Consider the following 23,883-nt stretch of genomic DNA (forward strand, 5'->3'; position numbering starts at 1 on the left):
TTCACAGCACAGAWTCAGACATCTCTATGGTTCACAGACCAAAGGTTTCTAGCTAAGAGTTCACAGTTGTATAATCAGGCAGACGCGAAATGTTATAAATTAGCTCACAACAAAGAGAGCCAAACCCATGGGCTGTGAGGAGTCTGGGGGCCATGAACACATGGAGCAGAGAAGAACCCGAGACCATTTGAGAGGCGGCCAGCTAACCAAAGTCCGGCGGCTAATTACACTTTATACTTCACATTAAAATGTGCTATTTAGACCCAATGACGCTTTCATCTCATGCCGGAGACGTTTCACAACTGGGATTGGAACAGGACAGCCAAATCAGTTCCTAATCTGAATTAAATCACTTAATAAGATCTGGTGCTTGTGTTCTAGGAAAGACTGGTTTCTAGTGCGAAAAAACATCAGATACCGTGGCCATTCTGGCAACGTCAAAGCTGCTGGACTGAAAGCGGAGCGCGGAAACCTTGTTTGTCTGTCTGTATGGAGGATTATTTGTTCAGTCCAGGTATTTACAGTAAAGACTTAGAAGACTTAGAAGGAGAATAGGGTATTGAGGTGATTTGTACATGGAGCAGGTGGTTAAGGTTGAGAGTTGAGGGAATAAGCGGCTTAACTAAATTGTTTGTTATTTGTAACCTTCCACTGAACTGTAGCTAGAACATTCACTTACTTCATCTTTATCGACATCTTCATCCACCTCAAAAACATGGACAGCCAGTTTGTCTGGTCTGGACACTTTGCTGTAAAACACAAGGATGTGAATAAAGTTAAACAATTATTATTTTATCTAATCTCTGAGAGGTCATTCATTGATCTAAGAAATGAAACCCAATGTAATGCGCATGTCCCACTTACATAGGAAGCCTGCACGAATTCACCTCGGGAAAACATTTTTATTTCCCTCCCTGGACACTGAATACTGACCAAAGGTCTGTTGACATCAATGGCAAGTCTCAAGGTCAGMGCAGCTTTGTTTTGTGTGTAAATTCCAGCACAATGACACTGGAAACCATTGCCCTCAGGGCAGAAGGTGGAATTGATGACACTCTTAGAACCGGGGGTGGTTTCCAACCTGACTAAATCCCCACATCTTTGGGAACAACCCAAGTGTGGCTTGAGGAAGTCTCTATTGTTAATGTGGGTTAAATCATAAAACCTGCATTTCCTTGTAGACTATCCATGCCAAAATATCCTGAATGATCAGCAACTAAGGCTGATTGAAGATTACCGACAGAATGACATGGACACGGGTGTGTGCGTCAGTGGGGGCTGGTTGGAGGAGCTATAAGAGGACTGGCTCATTGTAATGGAATGGAGTCAAACATATGGTTTCCGTCCGATTGATGTGTTTGATACTGTTCCATGTTTTCCATTCCAGCCAATTACCATGAGCCTGTCCTCCTATAGCTCCTCCCACCAGCCTCCACTGGTGTGCATGCACTTCAGTGTGAAATCTCTGCACAAAGAGGGTAGCTGTTCTAACTTGCCCAGGAGGAAGTCACAACTTGGTTACACATTACATAACATTGTACCGTCTGTCAAGACACCATACTGACTGAGCAAAGGGTTTACTTTGGAAGTTGCCGAAAGTCCCCGGAGTAGTCCTCGTACTTGTAATTAACGACATGCCAATCAGAATTGTAGGTCTTGATGCACTGAAATAAAAAGAAAGACAATCAATGGTTTACAAGTGTAWTCTAAGACAGTTTCAATGTTTAGRCTAAAGAAACAGGAAACAGGCACACAACAACCAAATCAGTGTCGGCCAATAGGATATTTTCAGATAGCTACAGTGCCTTCAGAATGTATTCCCAACCCTTGACTTTTTCCACATTTTGTTGTGTTACAGAATGAATTTTAAATGGATTAAATATATTTTTTTGTCACTGGCCTACACACAATACCCAATAATGTCAAAGCGGAATTATGTTTTTTGACATTTTTACAAATGAAAAACTGAAATGTCAATAAGGATTCAACCCCTTTGTTATGGCAAGCRTAAATAAGTTCAGGAATAAAAATGTGCTTAACAAGTCACATAATAAGTTGCARGGATTCACTAYTAGTGCAATAATAGTGCATAACATTTTTTAATGACCACCTCATCTCTATACCCCACACATTAAATTATCTGTAAGGTCCCTCAGTCGAGCAGTGKATTTCAAACAGATTCAACCACAAAGTCCAGGGAGGTTTTCCAATTCCTRGAAAAGGGCACCTATTGGTAGACATTGAATATTTCTTTGAGCATGGTGAAGTTATTAATTAGACTTTGGATGGCGTATCAATACACCCAGTCACTACAAAGATACAGGCGTTCTTCCTAACTCAGTTGCCGAAGAGGAAGGAAACCGCTCAGGGATTTCACCAAGAGGCCAATGGTGACTTTAAAAAACAGTTACAGAGTTTGATGGCTTTGATAGTAGAAAACTGAGGATGGATAACATTGCAGTTAATTCACAATACCAACCTAATTGACACAGTGAAAAGAAGGAAGCCTGTACAGAATAAAACATATTCCAAAACATGCATCCTGTTTGCAACAAGGCACTAAAGTAAAATAAATGTGCCAAAGCAATTAACTTTTTGTCCTGAATACAAAGTGTTATATTTGGGGCAAATCCAATACAACKCATTACTGAGTACCACTCTCCATATTATCAAGCATAGTGGTMGCTGCATCATGTTATGGGTATGCTTGTAATCGTTAAGGACTGGAGTTTTTCAGGATAAAAAAAAGAATGGAATGAACTAAGCACAAGCACAATCCATTAATTCAACTTTCAGCAGGACAATAACCTAAAACACAAGGCCAAATCTACACTGAAGAAGACAGTGAAAGTGGAGTTACAGTTTTGATTTAAAATCTKCTTGAAAATCGATGGCAATACCTCAAAATGGTTGTCTAGCAATGATCAACATCCAATTTGACAGAGCTTAAATAAAAAAATAAAAAGAATAAAATGGGCAAATGATGCACAATCCAGGTGTGGATACTTCTTAGAARGTACCCAGAAAGACTCACAGCTGTAATCGCTGCCAAAGGTGCTTCTACAAACGATTTACTCAGGAGGTGTGAATACTTACGTAAATTGACATATTTCTGTATTTCATTTTCAATACATTTGTAATGTAAAAAAAAAAAAAACGTTTTCACTTTGTCATTATAGGGTCTTGTGTTTAGATGGGTGAGAAATAAAATCTATTTAAATCGGTTTTTAATTCAGGCTGTAACAACAAAATGTGGGGTATGAATAGCTTCTGACGCAACAGTAACTCCATAAAACATGTTTTGGGTCCTWTATGAAGTCCTTTTTTTAAACGTAGTGGCTTTCTGAAACAGCCCTTATTCTGGGAATCCTTTGCTCCCTATTCAAATCAGATTAGTACATCTGAAGGAAGGAAGGGGAAGAAGAGGGATCAAAGTGAATGCTCGTCTTGAGCAGATAGTTGGTGGAAATTAAAGCCTTCCACAGGATCTGGAACTAAAGAAAAATAGTTCCACAGAGCACTTTCTCATCAGCCTACATCATTACTTGCTGACTTTACACATTTAAAAAGTGTTTGACGGTAACATGAAGAAACACCGACTTACTTTGTCTCATCTCACATCCTAGCTATCCAATTTACAGTAATTATCCTAATTGCTTTGAAGACAAATATTAAGATGGAAATGGTAGAGTTTTTCGGGAGAGTCAAATCCACCAACGAGAAAATAAAATATTTTATGATTAGAGCAGTATGGCATAAATCCTAATTATGACCCAGCAGTTATGCCTGGGCACTTCAGGAGGAATGCTACAGCCCCACACAAAGGATACTTTCTCATTTCCCATCCACACAGTATGACACTTCACCCCAGACTCAAAAGGATCATCAAGTAGGCGTTAGATCAACCCAGTACAAACTGGGAGGGAGTATACTCCTATATCTCTCAGTCTGGGTGAGACACATCTGTTCACTGTTAAAACTTCCAGATTGATATGAACATCCAGAATGGTATTCATGCAGAGAGGCGTGTAGTTTACAAGAAACGGTCTGACAAGGGAGTCCTGAGTTGCGGAAAGTCCATCTGATCAGTGGAGGAATGGAAAAGAGAGAGGGTTGTACTCTGCAGCTGTCCTGCTGATGTCATWTTGCACTTGACCAAAAGGAAGTGTTTCTTCATGACTGAAGACAGGACTCCCTAATCTGTGACCCATGACCTGAGGGGTCAGCAGCCGGTTGCCTCTGGTTTGTGTTACAATGGGAGCAGTGTCCATCAAGTGTCCAACTGTCCACATKGGACACAATGACAGTAAACCATTGTGTAGCTCAGGTATACTGTGTGTGGAAGATTGTGTGTTTGAGCAAGATGTTAAAATGTCAGACTGTGTTATTTTTCATTTAACATTTATTTATAAATAAAGTACTGTATGGGAACAGAATGTACAGTAAGGTTGACATCTGATTTTAAGATACATTTGAAACACTTAACGCTACTTGGTTGCAGAAGGCATTTACCAGGCTTGGTACAGGGAGGCACTAGTGTAAACAGTGCTCTGAGAGGATGAAGACCAGAAGGCATTTACCAGGCTGGTAGCAGGGACCATGTGTAAACAGTGCTCTGAGAGGATGAAGACCAGGAGGCATTTACCAGGCTTGGTACAGGGAGGCACAGTGTAAACAGTGCTCTGAGAGGATGAAGACCAGAAGGCATTACCAGGCTTGGTAACGGGAGGCACTAGTGTAAACAGTGCTCTGAGAGGATGAAGACCAGAAGGATTTACCAGGCTTGGTACAGGGAGGCACTAGTGTAAACAGTGCTCTGAGAGGATGAAGACCAGGAAGGCATTTACCAGGCTTGGTACAGGGAGGCACTAGTGTAAACAGTGCTCTGAGAGGATGAAGACCAGAAGGCATTTACCAGGCTTGGTACAGGGAGGCACAGTGTAAACAGTGCTCTGAGAGATGAAGACCAGGAGGCATTTACCAGGCTTGGTACAGGGAGGCACGAGTGTAAACAGTGCTCTGAGAGGATGAAGACGCAGAGGCATTTACCAGGCTTGGTAACAGGGAGGCACTAGTGTAAACAGTGCTCTGAGAGGATGAAGACCAGGAGGCATTTTACCAAGGCTTGGTACAGGGAGGCACTATGTAAACAGTGCTCTGAGAGGATGAAGACCAGGAGGCATTTCACCAGGCTTGGTACAGGGAGGCACTAGTGTAAATAGTGCTCTGAGAGGATGAAGACCAGAAGGTATTTACCAGGCTTGGTAACAGGGAGGCACGAGTGTAAACAGTGCTCTGAGAGGATGAAGACCAGGAGGCATTTACCAGGCTTGGTACAGGAGGCACGAGTGTAAACAGTGCTCTGAGAGGATGAAGACAGGAGGCATTTACCAGGCTGGTACAGGGAGGCACTAGTGTAAACTGCTCTGAGAGGATGAAGACCAGAAGGCATTTACCAGGCCTTTGGTACAGGGAGGCACTAGTGTAAACAGTGCTCTGAGAGGATGAAGACCAGAGGCATTTACCAGGCTTGGTACGGGAGGCACTAGTGTAAACAGTGCTCTGAGAGGATGAAGACCAGGAGGCATTTACCAGGCTTGGTACAGGAGGCACTAGTGTAATAGTGCTCTGAGAGGATGAAGACCCAGAAGGTATTTACCAGGCTTGGTACAGGGAGGCACGAGTGTAAACAGTGCTCTGAGAGGATGAAAGACGGCAGGAGGCATTTACCAGGCTTGTACAGGAGGCACGAGTTAAACAGTGGCTCTGAGAGGATGAAGACCAAGAGGCATTTACCAGGCTTTGTAACGGGAGGCACTAGTGTAAATAGTGCTCTGAGAGGTGAAGACCAGAAGGTATTATCAAGGCTTGGTACAGGGAGGCCAGAGTGTAAACAGTGCTCTGAGAGGATGAAGACCAGGCAGGCATTTACCAGGCTTGGTACAGGGAGGCACTAGTGTAAACAGTGCTCTGAGAGGATGAAGACCGAAGCATTTACCAGGCTTGGTACAGGAGGCACAGTGTAAACAGTGCTCTGAGAGGATGAAGACCAGAGAGCATTTACCAGGCTTGGTACAGGGAGGCACTAGTGTAAACAGTGCTCTGAGAGGATGAAGACCAGAGGCATTTACCAGGCTTGGTACAGGGAGGCACTAGTGTAAACAGTGCTCTGAGAGGATGAAGACCAGAAGGCATTTACCAGGCTTGGTACAGGGAGGCACTAGTGTAAACAGTGCTCTGAGAGGATGAAGACCAGAGGCATTTACCAGGCTTGGTACAGGGAGGCACTAGTGTAAACAGTGCTCTGACGAGGATGAAGACCAGAAGTCGGAAAAGAACCATCCATTTACTTTGGAACTGGATTGCTCTTATCAGTTTTTTGGTCTCCTGGCCTGAATAGATGTTATTGAAGAGAATGAAAATACTCCTGTTGACTGGATGGCTTCCAGTAACGGCCCATAATTCCTACTCCTGCCTGTCCTGAACAATAAAACACCATTGTGTCACAAAGTATGTGCTAGGTGAAATGGAAGTTCAGTTTGGCTGGACACATTCTATAAACAATGGGGAAATCAGAGACACTAAAAGTGTGTGCAGTCCAGTGTGTTTCCATATCTATTGATCTTGTGCAGGCTGCCATATACATCAATGCCAGGTCAGAAGCTGGCTGAAGACTGACACTAATGTCTGTATTTATGGTAACTGTATTTATGGTTATATATGGCTATAGGGTACACTAGCAAGTAATGGCACATCATAATGCCAACATCCAACTGTCAATAAAACCACTGCTCTCTCTYCACAAAGGTTRATTCCTGCAGGGTTATTGCACTTGTGGGTTCTTACCTCTTGGACAAACAGACTCTGCGCCTCCTTCACGGCGTTCTCAGGCACTGTGGGGTAGAGAGTTCTTCCTTGGCGTCTCTGAGTCGCAATCTGTGGATGGAAAACAGTTTTATTTAGCTAATTAAATCAAGTACAAGGTCTGACTAGATTATGACACTGGATGAGTGATGCTCTGAAAATGAACTTAAAACCATAAATCACCACAGATTTTTTTTTAAATGAAAGTATACAAGATATCCTTTGGGAATGACACAACACAGGACTGCTAACATCATATTTTCTCAGTACTACAGTATGTGGTCTCAGCTGGACATGATTTCCCTGAACACTCCTACAAATATTACTCCATGCCAGAGAAAAGTCTCAGGTCTGTGGGGGTTTCGGGAGGGTAGAGAGGGTAGAGAGGGAGGCAGCGTCAGGATGTGATGCTACGCTACATTGTTGATCTCCAGGCTGGGCCAGGGAACCATGGACAGACACACCCAGGGCCTTAGCCTGGCTCTCAGCCACCCAGCCCAGCCATGGGGCTCCCTCCATGAGGAGCTGGACACTGTCTCAAAACCACCTCCTTCTGCACCCTCTTTAATGGCCATGTCCTTCACTCTGCAGGCTTATGGTGGTTGTTTAGTGATGGGAGGGGGAAATACACCACAYACACCCCTAGTGGTATCGACAGTATCAACTTAATACCACTAGAATAACCTGGAACTCAGTGTTTTCAGTATCCTATGTCAATCCTCACAGAAAGTCTATCCACACATTCAACCTAATTTCCCATTCACAAGGCCTCTAACGGTTTAACCCACTCTTAAAACTACACAGAACTAATTCAGTATCACTTTATTTTCAGAAAGACCGTCTTTAACTAAGACCGATACAATTCAATTTTATGAATCAATTACTCTATATGTGGGACTAATTTTAGATAGGAGTAATGTTGATATGTCGGCAGATTTATGAAAGGAAAATATTGCTGGAGCTCCCTTCTGTTGTTCTTCATTCTTAATAGGACATTTAAATCCCAGTTAGGAGCGTAACCTAGTTTTGAGCTCCCCTTTGAGACCGGTTTGACATATCTCACTTAAATGGAGATTCCCCTTGATAATAAACTAAAAGAGAGTGTTTTGTAATCCTATCTTCTCTAGCATGTTAACCCATGGTGATTCCTTTAGCAGAAACCTTTCAACTTTACATCTTTAAAGTAAGGGAAACAGAAAATAAACACTAGGGGCCACAGCAGATTACAGTTACCCCACATGAGTGATAGAGAAACAAACTACAGCAAAAACACCAGAGAAGAATAACAAACCTCAACCTTCCCCACTTAACTCATATCATGCTAAAGCCAAACTGGACACAGTTCAAAGGTGAACCATGACAGAAATGTGACTGTGGTACCTGACTTACAGTAAAGAATAGTTCAAGGTCAAGGCAATGGGGCAGGAGTAAGGTAAGCAATTCAATATAGCAGTAAATCCCCTGTTCATGCAGCTTTTCCTGAGCAACCTAACCAATAGGCCTGCTTTAGTCATTATCTCTAGCRTTCAGCAGACACATAGCCAGGATTTTTCCAGCATGCAGAGCAAAGCAGCTCTCCAATTAATCTTAAATTGAGTCACAGACTGTGAAATGAAAAGCAGAATCAGGTTAGTACAGACGTCATTTTTCTACTCCCTATGCCCAAACAAAGGATGGAGAATAGAAATTCTAAATCATAGACCAAACCTCACCACCCCAAGGTTAATCATTGTACAATGATACAAAACAGCACCACAAAAGAAAGAGAAAAGTTCTATCTCAAATMCTCTGCAGAAATGACTCCCTTGGGAATCAAAGGGATATTATTATGCACTCCACAGGCTTGGTTATAGAGCCTAGAGGTCCATTTGGGTACCTAGCCTAAAGGCAGTGGGGGAATAGGGCTCCAGGTTASAGTCAGGGCATTTCAAAGGGAACTCTGGAGGTGAACAGGTAACMTATCGTTAAAAATACAGTGGCTGTTACAGTAGAGGTTTATTGATAATCAATACAATGAGACTGGTTGATGTGACGAGTTGGCTAACACTGAGCATTTCTTATTTAACCTTTATTTAACCAGGAAGGACTCATTGAGATTTGAAATCTCTTTTTCAAGAGCATCCTGGCCAAGATAGGCAGCACCAAGTCATTACACAATTACAGACAGACATGAAAAACTACAGGTAATCTAGTAAAAGAAATAGAATAGCCTTCTCTCTGAGACTGCCTGGTGTTAGTGCAGCCTAGCCCTGCGCTCCATTCCAGGAATACAATGCAGAGGTCCTATTTGTGAACCTGAGTTCTCTCCTCCATTTCCTCTCTCTAGCCCAGGTTTCCTGCTGGGAGATGACAATCTCACCATAATCTAAGCAGCAGAAACAAACAGGCTTGTAAGCCAGACGAGTCCAGAGGGATTCATGAAGTGGACCAGAAGAAGCACTGGGGATATGAGTCTCTATGGAGCACTAAGGTTGTCACGATACCAGTATCGCGGTACTCAGAGAGAAACAAAACATGTAGTGTCCTCAATTTCCTGAGGAAAACCCTGCTAATTTTGGAAACAAACAGCCTTATGTTGTGATCCAGAATCCCATTTCTCTTTTCCAAGRTACTGCACACAATATTGTACATACAGTAGGTTTTTAAAGGACCAAAGAGTTCAGTCTGCTTTTGCGTTTGCCTTTTTGCCAATGCTCATGCTATCATAGTATCACGATACTGGTGACAACCCCATGGAGCACAGTGGAGATCTTTAGTGAAAAGACTAGCATGAGATACAGGACAATTCCAAAGTGGCGCTGAGAATTAGATTTTTCCCTTAAAATGTATGCCAAACATAAACCATTGATTTCAAAGTTGAACAAACCATACTCTTTTACAAACTCTATGCACAAGAAATACTTTTAACAATTTACATTAAACATTTTTACAAAAACACATTTACTGGAAGAACTGTGCAGATGCAATGTTTGGCAACAGAATTTTGATAAAATCTGTTTTTTATGTGACCACGTTTTCCAAATATGTGTTACATATCTGCTCTAAATTAAGARTCAAAGATGTCTGCAGAAAGAATGGGTTGTCAGCTATGACATGGCACCTTMAGTTCGAAAAAATCTATTTGTGTTATTGAACAGTAAGTGAACTGGTCCGSWCCGGACCAAATCTGAACCAATCATGGACGTCTATGTATGGGTCAAATTAAGGTCGGTCCAGATGTCTATGGATGTTGAAATCAAGGCCAGGGCGGACTGACCAAATTTCAGCGTCTGCGGATGTCCGATGTTGGTCGATGCTCAACGCGTGAGGTTGCTGTATACAGTAAATGGAAAGAGAGGGGGCACTTGGGTAGAGGTGACATTAATATTAAATATGAGAGAGAGAGCGAAGAGCGAAAGAGAGAGAGAGTCCAGACCTTTTACGCTCTTGCTTTGACCACCAGACGACAGAAAGAGGAAAAACTGCCCGCGGAACATAACAGTATGCCAGCGGAAGGGAGGACAGTAGCATGTGGTTTGTGACTATGACTTCTCATTGTAGTCAATTCAAATTGTACTTAATATAATATTCTTCTAAAAATTACCATTAGACTTCTCCCCATCTCATGTTTCCCTCACAACTTCGACTCTTTGAATCCTGAAACTTGAAGGTATACATTGATTTTATTAAAACCACCCTGCCAAGCTGAAGTCGTTCAAATAGGGAGAAATAGGAAGAGGAAAATGCCTTGCCATTCCTGGGAGTAAATCCAGTGACAGTTTAGAGCTCTTCCTGATCCGCAGGCTTTATGACCAGCGTACATCTCAAGTTTAAGCAGGGAGGGAGGGTRCCTTCCCATTCCCTTCCTCTCCCTTTCCCAGTAATCCCAGACAAATTCCCTAAGAAGACACGTTGACAAAACGTGCTTGGCTCTCCTAATGCCGAGCGCCGTCTGATCAAATCCAGATGAGGTAATGTAAACACCATCTCACAATTTATTTTCCTAAACAGTTAAGTCCCTGTTCTCTCTGAGATATAATTTGATAACAACCTCCAATGAGAGGCCTTGGATCCAGAGGGGGGGGAGAGAGGACATGAGAAACCTGACAGCGGTTCCTGAGCTGAGGCGGTGTCTGCCAACAAAATGATTTACACACCAGCAGAAAACAGCCCACAGACTAGCAGTGTGGTCAGATGKGCTCTGCCGGGTCTGGACTGGATTTATAGGCTGCTATCACTACACAGTCAGAGTCTGGGAGTTTAATAGCATCAGAAACCTCCCTTCTCTGCCTATAACACTGAATACACACAATCGAAAGGTCTTGACATACAACCGGATAAAACCACTTGTGTAAGGAAGATCTCAGAGAGCCATGCGACCTAAACAGATGTGGGGCTCAGTCTTCCCAATCTGTTTTCTTCTTCCAGGAMCATCACCTGTCGCTCCCCTCACAACGCACCGCTTGTAGTGTATGCAGTACTCGTATGTCAGAGGGTTACTCCGGAGCACCATGAGAGCACAGCAGACACGGCTGGTCAAGGCCGTGTCACCAAGTTGAGTGGTCCAGCTGTCTGGCCTTCACATACACCCAGCCGGCCCCTGCCCCCCGCCTCCGRTCCCTGTCCAGCTCTCACACCACAATGCTCCCTTTCCCTCACAGCTTTTTGCAAATGCAATACAGTTTTGTTTTTTACTGGGTTGATCGCGAAGCATCAAAGACAGGCCAGGAGGTTTTCTCAAAAAGAGCGAGGTCACGATTGCAGTGTAACGTAGTAAACGTAATGTAAGCCCAGTGAGTAAGCCCAGCCAATAAGTAAGCCCAGTGAGCATTCTTATTTTCTGGCAATACAGCCATAAGACAAAAACATTTTTACACGCTGAATAAATCTAGGAAATCAAACCCTTCTTTAAAATGGTTGATTCTCCAACATATATATATATTCTAATGAAAGATGTAAAAACCATTATGGCTCGTGAAACAAAGGAACCTCTCAGTAGACGAGAGAAAAAGACAAAAAAATCCCTCTTCTGAAAAATATCAGTTGGATCGTGAGACAGAGGAAGGGTCAAATTTTGCGGATACAAACGGGTCCATCTTGCCGCTGTTAAGAGCATCTTCCTAAGTGTTCTCACTTCCTGAAGGGCTTCTGCCAGGCCAGATTCCCATTTCATAGTTTCCACACCGGGCGTCCCGTGTTGTGTAGCGATGGAATGTTTGAGAGGGTGACAGGGGCTACGTCCTACTGAACGAGGATAGAGATAACCCTTACACTATCACAACAGCAGAGGCAGAATGAGCCAATAAAACATATGACCCCTGAACTTTACAGCATGAATGGATGTAAACAGAAGAAAAGCCTCTGTGGAGGACCTCGCCCTACAATCAACATGGGCCTGGCTGGGCCGCACTGAAATATCATGAAATCACAACAAACATAACAACCATAACATGCATGTGGGAGGCAGAGACGACTGATGTCGATAGATGAACAATGAATAGATCATGGAAATTATTGACATGGTACAATGGTATGGAAACTATAAAGATCTTATCAACACTTGACAGATCATTTACCTCACTAACTATTCTGGAGCATTATCCAGTAGCAAACTCCTCAGATGGGATTCTATTTTAGCCTGGACCCAGATCAGGTTGTGCTCCATTTCTGTCCTTGTCAAGCCAAACATAGTTTGTTACAATGATTTGGCTAATTCTATTCTAGGGTGATTCCTCACGAAACTAGAACAAAACAGGACCAGGATTTTGATTTTGCTCACGAAATGTCATCGATAGAAAGGATCTTTTGGAGAAAGGATTGTTGACATATATTAGACATTTGTATCTTAAAGCACAAGTGAGAAATAATTAATTGAAGTTGGAACATTTTAGTCGTACCCAGGCCTCCTTTAAGACAACAAAATGATTCATCTGTATTTTTTTTAATTTTTTTTACCTTTATTTATCCAGACGAGTCAATTAAGAACAAATTCTTATTTACAATGACGGCCTGGTGCATCAAGGGAAATATTTATGTAATAAAGCTTTACCACTTGCCCTGTAATATAAGTCCAATTTTCTAACATTAATATGCGAATATTGAAAAAAATAAACATTCATATTTTTTGTTGAAAATAATATACAGTGCATTCTTAAAGTATTCTGGCCCATTAACTTTTTCCACATTTTGTTATGTTACAGCCTTATTCTAAAATGGATAAAATAAAATCCTCATCTATCTACACACAATAGCCCATAATGAAAAAGTAAAAACATTTACATAAGTATTCAGATCCTTTGCTATGAGACTAGAAATTGAGCTCCAATGATCATCCTTGAGATGTTTCTACAACTTGATTGGAGTCCACCTGTGGTAAATTCAATTGATTTGACATGATTTGGAAAGGCACACGCCTGTCTATATAAGGACTCACAGTTGACAGTGCATGTCAGAGCAAAAACCAAACCATGAGGTTGAAGGAATTCTCTGTAGAGCTCCGAGACAGAGTTGTGTTGAGGTACAGATCTGGGGAAGGGTACRAAAAAAATATCTGCAGCATTGAAGGTCACCAAGAACACAGTGGCCTCCATCATTCTTAAATGGAAGAAGTTTGGAACCACCAAGACTCTTCTTAGAGGTGGCCGCCCGGCAAACCTGAGCAATCAGGGGAGAAGGGCCTTGGTCAGGGATGTGACCAAGAACCCGATGGTCACTGACAGAGCTCCAGAGTTCCTCTATGGAAAATGGGAYAAACCTTCCAGATGGACACCCATCTCTGCAGTGGCCAGACTGAAGCKACTCCTCAGTTAAAAGGCACATGACAGCCCGCTTGGAGTTTGGCAAAAGGCACCAAAAGAACTCAGACCATGAAAAACAACTCTCTGGTCTGATGAAACCAAGACTGAACTCTTTGACCTGAATGCCAAACGTCATGTCTGAAGGAAACCTGGCACTATGCCTACGGTGAAGAATGGTGGTGGCAGCATCATGCTGTGGGGATGTTTTTCAGCGGCAGGGACTGGGAGGCTAGTCAGGATCGAGGGAAAGATGAACAGAGCAAAGTACATAGAGATACTTGATGAAAACCTGCTCCAGAGTGCTCAGGACCTCAGACTCGGGCGAAGGTTTACCTTCCAACAGGACAATGACRCTAAGCACACAGCCAAGACAACGCAGGAGTCAAGTCTTTGAATGTCCTTGAGAGGCCCGGCCAGAGGCCGGACTTGAACCCGATCTAACATCTCTGGAGAGACCTGAAAATAGTTTTGCAGCGACACTCCCCATCCAACCTGACAGAGCTTGAGAAGATCTGCAGAGAATGGGAGAAACTCCCCAAATACAGGTGTGCCAAGCTTGTAGCATCATACCCAAGAAGACCCAAGGCTGTAATCGCTGCCAAAGGCGCTTCAACAAAGTACTAAGTAAAGGGTCTGAATACTTACGTAAATGTAATCAGTTTATTATTTTGAATAGATTTGCAAACATTTATAAAAACCTGTTTTTGCTTTGTCATTATGGGGTATTGTGTGTAGATTGATWTAATCCATTTCAGAATAAGGCTGTAACGTAACGCGTAAAAAATCAAGGGGTCGGAATATTTTCCAAATSCACTGTCCACTACAGGCATATCAAAGTTCCAGAGTAGGTGGGCTCTCTGCTAGTTTTAAAGTTATGGTGTATTTTACAGAGAAATTGGCATAGTAGGCAATCACAGCCCTCCTTTTACTTGTATCATTGGACATCCTGCAAATTCTCAGCAGAGGATGGCCAATTTGAATCTATTCACACATTCATGCTTACAAAAATGTATTATAACTCTAAAAGTAGCAGAGATCCCACTCTGGAACTTTGGGTATATTATGTTCAACAAGATCTTGAAAAATGTACCAATGTATGTTTATATTTTTTTATATTCATAATTTTATGTAAAAATGTTTTATTGAAATCAAGATACTACAGAGCAAGAGGTAAAGCTTCATATGACACCAATTGTTGCTTTGTGACACCTACAGATGAAACATTATCACGTCTTGAAGGAGGCCTAGGTAGGCCAAAATGTCAAATGGTCCAACCTCAATTATTTATTTCTCAATTATGCTTTAACATACAAATGTCAAATATATGTCAACAATCAATTGTCAAAAAACAATTGATTATGAAAACCCTGTTTTGTAGTTTCGTGAGGAATCACCCTCTACCTGAAAATATAATTCAGTGGTCTGTGAGCCTATCAGTGACAGGTCAGAAGATCAGAGGTCACTCACCTGGAAGTCCTCCAGGGGGAACTGCAGCATGTCCCGGAGGACATCACTGAGGATCTGGGTCTTCCTCTGGACCAGCACACTCTCATAGTCCAGCGGCTCAATCACCTTGGGCTTCACCTGGGGAACAAACAACAAAACGTGCTCTGTTAATATACAGGTATTTATTCAGACACAACTAAGACAGAACAATGTCATCATCCTCACCAGGGAAGTGTAATTTGGGAAATCAAGAAGACAGGCAATGTGCCGTGAAGTACATTATAAGGCAAGGGAAAACACCATAGCTGTCTGAATATCTAGTCAGTCGGAGGATTTAAGTCACCCCATAGACTATTTAAAGCATCCCTTCTAAATCGAAAGTCTCTCTCTCAAACCCAAGGAGCACTAAAAGTGGAAACTATTGTGCATGTGGAAAGTGGGCTCATTTACCCTAGGTATGGGGGAAATGTGGAGTAAGTGATGCCAGTGTAGTGCTCTCCAAGGCCTCAACGGCCTGATTTGACAGAGCACAGCATCTCAATGCACCACAGATGTTATAACATCACTTTGCCATAGCGGAGTAGGATTTCCTCACTCTGAGGCATACATTAGGTAGACCTATCAATTTTAAAACGCTGGTCTGGTGTTGACCAGAGGACTGCTATGAAAAAGGTGGATATCTTTGTTTTAAGGAGGAAACTCTCAGATCTAACGCACAACATAAAACATGGCTGAGTCAGATTGTTGATTTCAGCTCAGAAGTGACAGCGGGCCCTGGTCAAAAGTAGTCTACTGTGGGACGCAGTCAATATCGTAAGTTGTGCTCAGAGAATCTGTAGCTGGCTGGGCCCTGTCCTCACACATGCTATCTGTCAGTCCAACCATGACGGTCCTATGAGAGCTCCAGCCTGCAGCTTCCCACATAGAATACATCCGCCTAGCCTAGCTCACAGATGGAAGGATCATTATGACTTCACCTCACTGACAGCTAACACACAGCTCTGTCCCGTCACCGAGGAGCTATAACGCAACACCACAAGTAGGAGCATTGTTACCTTACGTACACAGAATGTCGTGACCTCAAATATGAATCTTTGGACGTCCCCTTCCAACCCATCTGGCTTTATGATTGATATGATTACAGTTAGCTAAAATATCGGAACGCTGTATAAATCGACTTTCAGGTATTTTGAAAACAGCCTTGTTGTTCATGTCAACATAATGCCTTGCGCAGATAGGAATGTTGATTTCATTCCAGAGGAAACGAACTGTAGCCTTTTCGTCTCACGTAARGTCTTCTGCTTGGACAAGTTGTACCACAACAGGCAGTTGAATAACTACATAAGCTACAAACCACATCCATTAGTTCCAATGAAAAAGGTCCACTGAACTATCTGAATAACCGAAAACAGAGGTGACATATGAATCTGTTGAATTCGTGGTAGGCTACATCACGGTAGTGTATACGACACAAGTCAGATCTCCCCTCATCAAGCAGTAAGAACACAGTGGCCATAGAGACACAGAACACTTGCGATGCCCATGCCTCAACGCTCTCACCAGCTCCACTACAACTCTGAAGCCTGTGGTGTTGATCTCAGAGAGATAGTGAGGTGTGAAGCGTGTTACAAGCCAGGGGTTGAGCTCCAGTACAGTTTGCTTGTTGCGTCGACATCTGGGCCTGATAATACGAAGTATGATCTCAGAGGGAGAGTCTTGGAAATGGACCAGTTTTAAGACGCGTTTCTAGCGGCCATGCTAATAACACAGCCAGCACCTATCAACGTTGACTGGTGAGATCCGTGTTCGTGTCCCTCTCACAGTCACAGTCCAGAGGATCAGTGGAAGACAGTGAGGAGGAGGGTTCCTTCCTGGCTGCTACCAGCCTGTGAGGGATCATCAGACATTCTCCAGTTCGGAGGAGCGACGACGGCTTACGCACGCATGAACACACACCTACCCCCGAAGAACATGTCATGCACACAAAAGTGCCCAAACATACCTGCAGAGAGGTGTCACACGAAAGGCATGCYCGCACACACACACACTCACGCTCTGACACACTGAGACAAGGGGAGGAATGACGTCGGAAGTCACGCTCTGCACTCAAGCAGACAGGCCAGGTGAGTCAGGATATTACAGATGAACAGCTCAGCGTGATTACAGACTAACAGGAGATAACAGTCCGACAGAKTACCGGTGTGTGTGTTCATTCTGTCAGCTGATAACTCCACATCGTTATGATCACAGAGCAGAGTCGCTGATTTGTGTAGGGCCCCACACCTACAGTACACACAGGTAACCCGTCAGAGACAGCTACTGTAAAGCTATATAACATCACAGAGCTACCTCTCCTGAACCCAGGTATTAACCTGTTCATCGCCTGCTGCATTCTTTGAGACCCAAACCCGCCTGTAAGTCAGTGACTGTTCATTGAATATGACAGTTATGTTCACTGTACATGGGTACACTATTAGCCCAAAAGGAGACAATACTGTTGGAACCTCATTACAGGGATTTTCCCACACACCCTCTGGGTAGGACACACCTGGGGGGGTCAGGTGACTGCTGCCTGATTTTACAACAATAAGTCAACCATCAGCCTACAGTCGCTAACAATACTCTACACACTAGGAATAAAAATACACAAAAAGCTTGTTGCGTTCAGTACATGGATTTGAAGACAACTAGTACACACGTGTCCTACTTTATCAATATCGGAACTACTGTAACGATGTCACTTTACCACCCCACAAGTCCTCATCCAACATGAAAATCATTGTATTCTGAAAGTTCAGACCCCTTCCCRTTTTCCACATTTTGTTACGTTACAGCCTTATTCTGAAATGGATTCAAATGTTTTCCTCATCAATCTAGACACAATACTTCATAATGACAAAGCAAAAGCAGGTTTTTAGAAATGTTTGCAAATGTACTTAAAAAAACTATTTAAATGAAATATCTTATTTACATAAGGTTTCAGACCCTTTGTTATGAGACTCGAAATTGAGCTCAGGTGCCTCCTGTTTCCATTGATCATCCTTGGGAGAGGTTTCTACAACTTAATTTGAGTCCACCTGTGGTAAATTCAATTGATTGGACATGATTTGAAAAGGCACACACCTGTCTATATAAGGTCCCACAGTTGACAGTGCATGTCAGAGCAAAAACCAAGCCATGGTTGGAATTGTCCGTAYAGCTCCGAGACAGGATTGTGTCAAGGCACAGATCTGGGGAAGGGTGCCACAATTTCTGCAGCATTGAAGGTCTCCAAGAACAGATGTGGCCTCCATCATTCTTAAATAGAAGACGTTTGGAACCACCAAGACTATTCCTAAACTGAGCAATCGGGGGAGAATGGACTTGGTCAGGGAGGTGACCAAGAACCCGATGGTCACTCTGACAGACCTCCAGAGTTCCTCTGTGGAGATTGGAGAACCTTGCACCAATCAGGCCATTATGGTAGAGTGACCAGAGGGAAGCCACTCCTCAGTAAAAGGCACATGACAYCCCGCTTGGAGTTTGCTATAAGGCACCTAAATACTCTGACCATGAGAAACAAGATTCTCTGATCTGATGAAACCAAGATTGAACTTCATGGCCTGAATGCCAAGCATCACGTCTGGAGGAAACCTGGTATCTTCCCTACAGTGAAGCATGGTGGTGGCAGCATCATGCTATGGGGATGTTAATCAGCGGCAGGGACTGGGAGACTATTCAGGTGCGAGGGAAAGATGAACGGAGCAAAGTACAGAGAGATCCTTGATGAAAGCCTGCTCCAGAGKYKTCAGGACCTCAGACTGGGGRGAAGGTTCATCTTCCAACAGGACAACGACCCTAWGKYCACAGCCAAGACAARGCAGGAGTYGCTTCYYGACAAGTCTCTGAATGTCCTTGAGTGGTCCAGACAGAGTCCAGATTTTAACCCAATCGAACATCTCTGGAGAGGTCTGAAAATAGCTGTGCAGCGACGCACCCCATCCAACCTGACAAAGCTTGAGGATCTGCAGAGAAGAATGMGAGAAATTTCCCAAATACAGGTGTTTCAAGCTTGTAGCGTCATACCCAAGAAGACTCAATGCTGTAATCGCTGCCAAAGGTGTTAAAACAAAGTACTGAGTAAAGGGTCTYAATACTTAACTGTGATTTCAGTTTTGTTGAGGTTTTTTCTTGCAACGTTTTTGAAAAACCTGTTTTTGCTTTGTCATTATGGGATATTGTGTGTAGATTGAGGAGGGAAAAAACTAAATCTATTTTAGAATAAGGCTGTAACGTAACAAAATGTGGAAAAAGTCAAGGGGGCTGAAAACTTTCCAAATGCACTGTAACTGTGGCTTGACATTTCAGATGATTGGAGGCTAAATGAGTTGTAATAACCTTATTGTTAGGTGTCTTCCTCCTCTCACCATTGATGAATTCCTCAGCCTACAAACTCTGCCTCATGACTAAAATCTTGCCTATTCTCAGCCTTCCTCCCACCATCCACATAAGTGTTGAGGTTTTCCATATGCCTTTGTCAGGGACCATACGAGCCGGTTCAGCCAAACCACAGAGTAAGCATCGGATATGAAAATGTCTATTCACTGACTGGAGCCCAGTCATTTTCACTCCCTCAGCAATGACCACAGTCCAGTCCACTGCTGTACCAACAACCCTGTTCCTCCTACTGTACAGTACAGCCTCCACTATATTATTTTAGCCTTGGTGATAATAGTACATAACCTCCTAATTCTTCCTGTAGAGTACGTGTCAAAGTCAACTCCCGCGGGCCGGAGCCCATTCAATGCGGCACGGGAGGTTTGAGTAAAACATTTATTTGAAAAAAATCTCCCTGAAATGTCTAAAACCAAATCGAAATTGTATAGAAATTATATTGGACCTATATTTGATATAGTCTCTACACTCTTTTCAGGTTGCTAAGAAACACCAAAACGAAAGCTGGATAGTAAGGAAGCATAGACAATTCCAAAAATGATAGTGTCCAGAGGGCCGCACTGATGCGGCCAGCAGAAATAATGACTTTGACACCCCTGCTGTAGAGATTTGCAAATCAAACGCCTGTTGAGGGCTACCAGAGACATACCATAAACAATGGGTAGTGAGGCTCAGTAATAACATGGTTAAATAGTGAATATGATTTGAAACAGAAGGATAACTATCCCTTACTCAAAACAAGTGCCTCTGGGAAACCTTTTGATATAAAATGACAGTTCCACATTTGCAGTAACCAAAGCCTTGCAATTATAGGACAATCAGTCCAAAGGAGTATAACATAGCTATTACTTAATCTCTCACATCTGGATATTAGCTTCATAAACAAACCACAAACCCTTGAAGAGAAAGAGTTAACAAATAGCTGCTTCTGGAGCCAAATCTTCCAAGTCCAACTCTCTACCCCTCTGACAGCTGTGTTTCCCCAGGCCTTGGCTCCCATCTCTCCCTACTCTGCACCTCTCACTACACTACTGCTGCACACTGGAACAATGGTGCTCTGTGATGCCTTTATATTAGATACAGTTGCTATTTCACTTTGATTAAAATATGCTGTTAAATGACCGTTTAGGACAAATCGGATGAAAAGTTCAACCTGCCGTGGATTAAACAGTACTTCTTATTATGTTTGACTTTTGAGCTTAAGGGGCAAATAGGGAACTTTTATGAGTGGTATACACCACAGTAATTACCCTCTCAAGAATGCAATTCACTGCCTTGGTCTTGTCCATGCAGCTKATTTAGCACCAGRAGAGTCCAACGTTCCTCTCCAGTGGCGCACACAAAGCACTTTGAAATGTGAGCCTGCACCATTGTGTAGAATAATTGAGATCTGATAAAAGGAGAGTGGATTTTTAGACTAGCCATGAAGCTGCATGGCAGTGCAAGGCCAGCTCAGAGCTTCCAAGCGCCTGACCTGCTTCACACAACAGTTTTGCTACAAGTACGCCACAACAAGCAACACTTAAGAGTGCTACAGCTGTATATTACTCTAAACCATATCCTTGACAGTACTGCTGAAATGTGATGAACACAACCATTTCAGCTCCTACTTCGAGTTTCCAAAGTAAACTTAAAACATGTGGTAAGGAAATTCAGTAACTTTTAGTGTCTCAACAAAAACCATGGCTAAGTAACCCCCCATGCCGTGACTTACCACCACCTGTGGCACCGCCTCCACCTCCGCCTCGGCTCCAGCCAAGCTCTTGTACTGCTGGGGTGACTCGATCACCAGCTCCTTTTTAGGACCTTTGTTAGCCCTTCCTTGCATTGTCAACAGCTGTGGCCACAAATCTCCTCACTAGATCCCAAAGAGCAGCAACAGGCAGCCAGCATGTCCAATGGAGAAATGCCTTATGCAGGGTAACGTTAGGGAAGTTCTCCAGAACCCCTATAGCTCTCTTCAGGCACCAACTCCCCTCTCTCAGACTACTCTGTCTGAATGTCTGAGCCTCCCAGTCCTAGACTCACACCCAGGCTACGGAGAGAGACGGCCCCTCCCACACTCAGCTGCGCTGCCTGCCTGCCTTCCTGGGGGAGTTACAGCCTTCACACACACACACACACTTGTCCTTCACACACTCCTCCTCCTGCAGCCTGACCCCCCCACCATCCACCTGCACTCTAATGACAAAAGGCTGACAACGACAGACAAAGACYCATTCCATTCCACTGGTCTTCTAGTCCAACCAGGGAGTGTCCGGTCCACCGCTCCACCACTTCTGTAAGACAGCTGCAAATAGAGCAGCTTCCCATTTCAGCATGACGAACAACAAAGAGAGAAGCAAGCGAGACTATAATAGACACGGAGACTGGAATAGTGTACCATCGTCAACATAGCCCATGTCATTTATTCATGGAATTAAAAATAACATCTGGAGAATTCATATCTGACAGGATAGTAGACGCAGCAGCACAGCACTGATGAGGAGTGATTTTCCCCATGTCAACATCAGTTAAGCTGCTAGAATCGGCTCCTCAGATTGAGTTTGTCGTGAGTACCTCAGAAAACATKTTTCACAAATCCTGAGTGACCCACATAAACTGCCATCTAAAACAGTGAACACCAAGTTCYTTCTCTCCTGTTCCCACTCAGTTTGAAACTCTTTGGTACTCAGTTTGAAACTGATTGAAAGTCAGTTTTCAACTGAAGATGAACTCTTGAATTAAATTAAATGTGGCAACTTATTTGATGATACTAGTGACTACCGACTGAATCCCTCACTTCCAGATATACAGTATGAGTAAACAAGTCACCAGTTTGTATCTGTCCATTGTATGTAGCGCTGGGATGTAATCTTTTTGTGTCCAACTGCCTCTTGGTTGTCACAGGGCCTTGCCAGGGCCTCGGACAAGGAGATTATGCTTGTCTCCTGTCTGTACGAGCCTCTGGTTGTTGATCCATCTGCCGGAGAGCCATTCCATGGCTAACATAGCCCTGCTAACCCACCTCCGTGTAGGGTCGACCCTTCAGATTCCTCAGTGGGCCACAGCAGGGAGGATGTTATCTTTTCGTGGTTGTGTCAGAGCTCAGCGTGAGGGCCTCAGTGGGTACTACAGCTGTTCCCATCCAACTATCACCTCCCCCCTTCTGGCCCCCACAGTTAACCCCCGTCCCACACTAGACCGCTCACGTGCTGGAGCCCCAGGCTGTGAAATGCACAACCTTCTTCCAGCCTCACCTAGGTTCAAGGCACAGAGACTCTGGGAGAAGGACTGGAGAACATGACAGGAACAGGATTCATGACAGGTTCCACAGTGGAATGAGTTACAAGTCTGTCTTCCTGAGGGCAACAAGTGTCAGCGCTTTCTGGGTTTCACAGAGCAGCAGTGAYTCAGAGTTCCTGTCTCTGATAAACACCGTCTGCAACGTCAATTTGGTGCAAGACTGTCATTACTCATACTACTAAACAACCATTGCTCATTATGTTTTACAGTATGCATTTCCATTAAAAAGGACCCATGAGCACCATCATGTGAAATGTATGGGAGCATATCAAATGAAAGCTAAAGAGTCCATGTTTTGGGGGAAATGAAGGCATAGATTAGTTGGTTCATTTTTCTTACCTTCTGTAAGTTTAAGAAATATTGCCGTTACCAAAAACCCACATATATTTAAGATATTTCCCTCATGAGGAACGAGGATAATGAAAGCTCACAGAAATAAGTAATGATAGATCTACCAATTATAGTGATTTTACTGATTTTTGTTTATGAATTATTAAGTTGCCTAAATCCGTGCTGTTTCTATCTGCCCTGCGACCTGCCCTGTCTGAAACTGCGAGGAGTAACAGCGTAGCCTACGTTGCTACCATAACAAAGACTTAAGCCGGTGTCAGTAACGTCGAGCATAGTGGTCTCTCTCTATCACAAGTGAAGGATATTTTTAACAAACATTTCTACAAGCAGTACGACGGCTTTGCTAAGAGGGTGCAAAGCTGTACTAAAGGCAAAGGATGGCTACTTTGAAGAATCTCAAATTGAAATATATTTTGATTTGTTTAACACACTTTTTTAGTTATTACATGATTCCATATGTGTTATTTCATAGTTTTGATGTCTTCACTATTATTCTACAATGTAGAAAATAGTAAAAATAAAGAAAAACCCTTGAATGAGTAGGCGTGTCCAAGCATTTGACTGGTACTGTATATTTTTTTTACTGTTGCAAGTTAGAATAGTAGAATACAAAAAAGGTACAATTTTAAAATGCGATATACACACACGTCGTATGCAGACCCGCAAGCAACTGCGGCCCCTCATGATGATTTCAGATTTTTGTGGTCCCCACCCCCATCAAAGTTGC

At 43.2% G+C, this 23,883-nt stretch overlaps 1 protein-coding gene across 4 annotated transcripts in view; it reads right to left on the reverse strand.

Annotated features, from left to right (window-relative positions):
- Window positions 1-23,883, reverse strand: part of LOC111975661 (dedicator of cytokinesis protein 9) — a 116,012-nt gene that overhangs the window by 37,684 nt on the left and 54,445 nt on the right. For 3 of the 4 annotated variants that reach the window (XM_024004215.2, XM_024004188.2, XM_070447536.1), the window contains exons 2-5: window positions 15,108-15,224; window positions 6,847-6,936; window positions 1,582-1,664; window positions 680-749 (exon numbers count right to left, since the gene is read on the reverse strand). In XM_024004215.2, the coding sequence (XP_023859983.1) occupies window positions 680-749; window positions 1,582-1,664; window positions 6,847-6,936; window positions 15,108-15,224 (360 nt within the window). Of the gene's footprint in view, window positions 1-679; window positions 750-1,581; window positions 1,665-6,846; window positions 6,937-15,107; window positions 15,225-21,234; window positions 21,513-23,883 lie in introns of those variants that run through there. The other variant, XM_024004224.2, reaches the window with a different exon arrangement.

The sequence above is a fragment of the Salvelinus sp. IW2-2015 genome, linkage group LG2 (assembly GCF_002910315.2).
Source record: "Salvelinus sp. IW2-2015 linkage group LG2, ASM291031v2, whole genome shotgun sequence".
NCBI classification, from domain to species: domain Eukaryota; kingdom Metazoa; phylum Chordata; class Actinopteri; order Salmoniformes; family Salmonidae; genus Salvelinus; species Salvelinus sp. IW2-2015.